The sequence below is a fragment of the Oncorhynchus mykiss genome, chromosome 24 (genome assembly GCF_057628025.1).
Source record: "Oncorhynchus mykiss isolate SJ-2025 chromosome 24, ASM5762802v1, whole genome shotgun sequence".
NCBI lineage: Eukaryota > Metazoa > Chordata > Actinopteri > Salmoniformes > Salmonidae > Oncorhynchus > Oncorhynchus mykiss.
The window spans coordinates 11,141,306-11,147,582 of record NC_143045.1 but is presented as its reverse complement, the minus strand read 5'-3'; the positions used below and the strand labels follow the sequence as shown (position 1 = coordinate 11,147,582).

The following is a 6,277-nucleotide window of genomic DNA, read 5'->3' as shown; positions in this document are numbered from 1 at the left end:
TGTGTGTGTGTGTGTGTGTGTGCGTGCGTGCGTGCGTGCGTGCAGCTGCGCTACTCGGTTTTCTGTGTGGGTTCTTTCTTGTCACTTGGGCAAGCCTGCAGAGGTGTGAGCTACAAATCTGCAACACTGCTCTCGTTTGGAGCCATTTATAATGGCCTGACTTCCTGTAGAGCAACAGTAGCATGTCGATACACATGAGAAACAAGAACAGTGTTAAACATTAAACCATTATTTGCCATGCTTCAGAGTGGTAGCGTTCATTATCTAAAATATTACTTCCAATGAGGAAACTTGAAAAAAACATTCTGACGCATACTGATTGAATATTGATTGAATTCTCTGACTCACTGACTACCAAAGGACATAAGTCAAAGGCATCACATTGCTCCAGTATTGGTGATAAGAAATGAGTAAGAAATCAAAAGAGAGAAAACCTTTTCTGGACCTGCTGAGAGCACTAAAAACATTGTACAATAATATGCACATACTGTTGTTAGAATGACAGCAGGCTTTATCGCATAATATTGTCAAATCAAATGTTGTCACATGCGCCAAATACAACGGGTGTAGACTTGACTGTGAAATGCTTAGTTACGAGCCCTGAGCCCTCCCCAACTATGCAGAGTTAAAAATCATAATAATTAACACAAGAGGAATAAAATACACAAGAATGGAGCTATATACAGGAAGTATCAGTACCAGATCACTGTGGAGCTATATACAGGAAGTACCAGTACCAGATCACTGTGGAGCTATATACAGGAAGTACCAGTACCAGATCACTGTGGAGCTATATACAGGAAGTACCAGTACCAGATCACTGTGCAGGGTATTTGAGGTAGATATGTCCACAAAGGCAGGGTTAAGTGACTATGCATCAGGATAGATCATAATATGAGTAAAATAAAGAACAGAGTAGCAGCAGCGTATGATGATGTGTGTGGAAGTGTGTGCGCGTGTCTGAGCATACAAGAAAGCCCAAAGTGTGTCTGTCAAAGGCCATAGCACACAAACACCCACTGGTGTTTGCCATAGGCATATAGAAAGCAACCACAGATAACCTTCATTAAAATAACGAAAGGGCAATTAAGGCCTATGGGATAGTACGGCTGATGATCAGGTTTGAAATTAGACTATTTGGCGTTAGTTGTGATACGCATATGACAGTGTGCACTAACTGATAATAGAAATGTCACTTTATAATGGAGTTTCAAGGCAGAGAGATAAGGCAGAGAGATAAGTCGATGCCTATGTCATTTAAAGGTTTGGCCATAAAAGGAAGTAATGTCTTGCACTTGTGCAGTCTCCTAGAAACCACACATCACCACTGAAAAATAGATCACTGTTGCATTAGGCACAGGCTATATCACATACCACATGCACTAGCACAGTGTTCCCCAACTGGAAACCAATGGTTTTCTGAGCAAAAATAAATACACATTTGTATTTTTTCAAATGTTCATTGTTGGACATAAAATACTGTAAAAACATCAGGAAATCACCTCCAAATTATTTACTTTTTGGAAATCTTTTCCCAAGTATTCCCACGCATATTAGAGACACTATAAGTGATTGTATACAAATGTAAGCAAGGATTGAAATGATTATGTTTTAGTCAAATATTATATATGTTTGGGATTCTTGCAGTCAAATTGCAGTCTACAAATAATTTGTAATGCTGTACCGGCCTCCTGAGCATCCCCTCAAGAAAAAATCTGTCCCCTGCTGGATCTAGCTGATGATCCCAACAGCAGTTTACCACCCTGCATCCCACTGCTGCTTTGCTTCTGAAGCTAAGCAGGTTTGGTCCTGGATGGGAGACCAGATGCTGCTGGAAGTGGTGTTGGGGGGCCAGTAGGAGGCACCCTTTCCACTGCTCAAAAAAATAAAATAAAAATCCCAATACCCTGGGGCAGTGATGGGGGCCATTACCCTGTGTAGGGTGCTGTATTTTGGATGGGATGTTAAATGGGTGTCCTGGCTCTCTGTGGTCACTAAAGATCCCATGGCACTTATCAAAAGAGTAGGGGTGTTAACCCTGGTGTCCTGGTTAAATTCCTAATCTGACCCTCATACCATCACCTAATCATCCCCAGTTTACAATTGGCTCATTCATCCTGTAACTGTTCCCCTGTAAATGAGAATGTGTTCTCAGGTAAAATAAACAAATGAAGGTTGATTTGCTAATTAGCAAAACCCTGTAACTATATAACATATTACAATGTGAGAGCAATACTAAATATACTGTTTTTACAGCAACCAATATATTTATCTTAATAGTTCATACTCCATCACAACAATAGGAGGCAGTCAATTTACAATGCAGCAGTCATTTTGTTTGGGTAGGAACCAGGAACCAAATTGGTTTCAGTCTAGTGGTAGTAAAACCATCACATTCGGGCTCCTCGGTGCATTCACGTCATTCGAAACGCTCGTCAATGATAATTATAGTGCATATATTCGGCCATTCGTCTATATGTTCACAAATTAAACATACTGATTTGTTGATCATATGCTGTCTCCAATGCATATTTCAGCGACATGTTCTGCAGTTTCTAACTAGTGGTCCGTCAGTAAACTAACTTCCTGTTTACGTCAAGTCACCACATCCCTTTCCGTTCCAAGACATTTACGCTCCACTCACTCGCTTTTCCACTTCTCGGTCCACGTGCGGATTTTCTCAAATTTAGCACCAAAAAGACCGCAATACGAGTTTGGATTAAATGGCGTCTTCATTCGAGCAGATGAGAGCCAACGTGGGAAAGCTCTTACGAGGAATTGATAGGTATGCAGACTTGTTTGACAAATACTAGCTTAGCTAGCCCATTCAGTTTGCGTGCTGCTACTACGTAATGCTAGCTACATTTGATTGTTTGACATTATATAGAAAGTTACAGTTAGCTGTTGGGGTCATTAATTAGACATCTCCAACATCTAACGACGTGTTTGTGTCAGATCTTTGTTTTACCCAATGCTACTTGTAAGCTAACGTTAGCTATTTAGGTACACAGGCTTTTACCGGTAAACTGTAACGTTAAGCTAACGGTATTTACCTAACACAACATCATTTGACAGTTGGTTGGTTGTAGCTTGATTGACTCTATGCATATTTTTGCTCAACTTGTTGTAGTTTGTTAGCTGTGTCGGCTATCTGTTGAACACATGCCCTTAATGTTACATTGTTTATGATTTCTTACAGATACAACCCAGAGAACCTTGCAACATTGGAACGCTACGTGGAAACACAAGTTAAAGAGAATGCATACGACCTAGAGGCCAATTTGGCTATCCTCAAATTGTGAGTCACCCTACCTCTGACTGTCTGACTACTATCACATTTGTTAGGCTAGAACAAAATGGTTAACATATGTAGTTCGATTTGTCTGCTGGGTGGCAAGCAGCCCTTGATCATGAATCTCAATTCCATTACACATAAGTAATTGGGTGAAGGCTTTTTCTGTATGGGCAAGTTTTGTTATCAACCCGGCAATCTGAACATTAACACGGTTAGTGTTTCCACAATTCCAAAAGAAAACCGGCTACATCTGCAAGTCACCTTCAGCGTTCAGATGTTTGTAAAATGGCTTTTACGATCTTAAATGACAACCAATGTCATTTGCTAGTCATTGTTCCCAAAATATATTTTTTATCAGTGGAGCTGTGTGGGCTACCGGGTGGACACAACTGATCGCACATCAGCACAACTGCTGATTGGAGCTTTCCGATTGCCATGTACGCCGTACAAAATATTTAAACAGTCAGTGCATTTGGTCATTTTTACATGAACAGTGGTAGACGCTCGGTCTGCCATATGGCTCAGCACATACTACATCATTCACACACACAAACACACAGGGCAGCTCAGAGAAGTCAACTCAGACCGATCCAGCTCCTGAGCTCGATCAGTATCAGATATCGATTTAGAATGGGAAATGAATGTGTTCATGCAACAATTGTTTGTGCGTTGCATCAAAACGCACCAAATCGTTTCAAACTAATAGTATCGTACCTGTATCGGAGCCCATGTCTTTAGATGCGTATTGAATCGTGCTTGTAAGGGAGGGATGCACATCCCTACTATCTAGCATGCTCCGAACATGTATGTAACTAAAGAAGGCCGCCAGAAACGTGTTGTCAATTAAAAATGCTGTCGGCTGCAACTGTGATAAAGACTGTTAAAACGGTGTACAGTAAGTGTATATTTTGCATTTGTGAAATTATTTTGATGTGATATGAAGGTAAAGAGCTTTATGTTTCTAGAACCGTATCGCAATTGAGAAACAATTCACATTTATATGGAGTGTTTGGCTGACAGAGCCAGTCTACCTCTGAAAATAACATAAGGTACTTGGCCCTTAAGGTGTACATTCTTGGTCTAGCAGAACACCACTCATGGCTATATCAATAACAGAGATGCTGTTCTTGTTCCTATAGGTACCAGTTCAACCCTGCCTACTTCCAGGTCACAGTGACGTCGCAAATTCTGCTCAAGGCCCTGACCAACCTACCACACACAGACTTTACTCTGTGCAAGTGCATGATTGACCAGACACACGTATCCTTTCGGTGCTCTGTATATTCTAGTATAAACCCTGCAACTAGTGCAGTTAGTCCATTTCTGTACTCCCTGTCAACAACAACATTGACAATAATTTGTTCAGAAACAGACAATCATTTAGTCCTGGGCGGTATACCTTATTGAGTGGTTTTGGTGTGGACGTTACTGTCTATTATGTGGCCAGTTGTTTGCTGTGTGTGTGGTGCTTTGCCTTGACTACAGTAAAGCAGCAGGAGGAGCGCCCCATAAGGCAGATCCTGTACCTGGGGAACCTCCTGGAGACCTGCCATTTCCAGTCCTTCTGGGTATGTACACAATACATATCTTGGTCTGTCTCTTTATTTCACCTGCTTTTTGTCCTGCTCATTTCACTCAACTTTCCAGTCATTGTCAGAGAATTTTGGGGATCGTATTCTAATATGAAGGAATGGTTTCAAACAGAACATTGAGGTTAAACATGACTGTACATTGTGGCTCTAACTGGAGATTGACGGCTGTACCAATAGACAACCCCTATCATGACTTGATTATGAAGTGTGACCTCCAGTACTCCAAATGGTATGATTGTATGGTACTCATTCCTTTGTCTGTCACTCAGTCCAGCCTGGAGGAGAACAGGGAATTCATTGATGGCATCACAGGCTTTGAGGACTCAGTGCGCAAGTGTGAGTAGAACATATGGAAATCAAGTTAGTTGCTGACTGTATAATATTGCAATACAAACTTGATAATAGCCTTTCTAACTGCTGCTCTCTCCACAGTTATCTGCCATGTGGTTGGAATCACATACCAGAACATTGAGCATCGACTTCTAGCTGAGATGCTGGGTGACCCCCTTGGTAAAGGCCATTCATTTATGATGTATATCTTTTGGAGAGTGTTGTCCTATTGATTTCCTTTCTTTCAGTGACTCTACAGTGTTAATTATCTGTAAGTCATATCCCACTTCCCCCTGCTCAGTTGACTTCCTGCTCCCCATTCAGACACACAGGTGAAGGTGTGGATGAGCAAGTACGGGTGGACGGAGAATGAGGAAGGGCAGATCTTCATCTTTAACCAGGAGGAGAGTGTCAAGCCCAAGAACATTGTGGAGAAGATTGACTTTGAGAGTGAGTGTTTCCTTGTCTTGTGTCTCAGTTTCTGTCTTGCTTGCTGGTATCCAGTGAAGTGGCTTTTGTCTAGTCTGTAGTCACTTTTAGAACTTCAAAGTTCAACTTCTTCACTCCTGTCAGTGTAGATTTAAGACTTTTCATGGAAAGACAATTTTGTTGACATTCTTTTCTCTTTCCCTTTTTCTCCTGCTCCCCTGCCTTCCTCTCCCTGTTTTCTCTCCTGTATTTTCCTTTGTTTCTGTCCCTCTTCCACAGGTGTATCCAGCATCATGGCCACATCTCAGTGATACCCAGACGCATCTGCACACTCAATGCACAATAAAAAAATCAGCCAGACAGCAGTACATATTCCTCAAACCAACCTTTTACAATAAATGTTAATTATCCATTCAAAATCAGACCCGAAGTGTGCCGATCTTTTCACTGATTACATTGACCTAGTCTGATAACATTAAGTCCATTCCAGGAATTACTACCAAAAATAGGGACTGTATTTCCCCCCTTTTTGGGCTGGCCGGTATACTGTTTTTTTGTGATATACTGGTGTTGATACACGGGCCACTGGGTTTTTACTTTACCTTCTATACCGGTATTTTAATGTTTGGTT

The 6,277-nt window shown here is 41.3% G+C and overlaps 1 protein-coding gene across 1 annotated transcript; it reads left to right on the top strand.

Annotated features, from left to right (window-relative positions):
* The first annotated feature begins 2,605 nt into the window (after positions 1 to 2,605).
* Positions 2,606 to 6,061, top strand: if3c (Eukaryotic translation initiation factor 3 subunit 12). Its single transcript, NM_001160658.1, is given in 8 exon segments — positions 2,606 to 2,785; positions 3,200 to 3,298; positions 4,435 to 4,555; positions 4,786 to 4,863; positions 5,157 to 5,223; positions 5,320 to 5,397; positions 5,542 to 5,667; positions 5,926 to 6,061. Coding segments are annotated over 8 exon segments (663 nt in total). The 5' UTR covers positions 2,606 to 2,723; the 3' UTR covers positions 5,958 to 6,061.
* Positions 6,062 to 6,277: the final 216 nt, after the last annotated feature.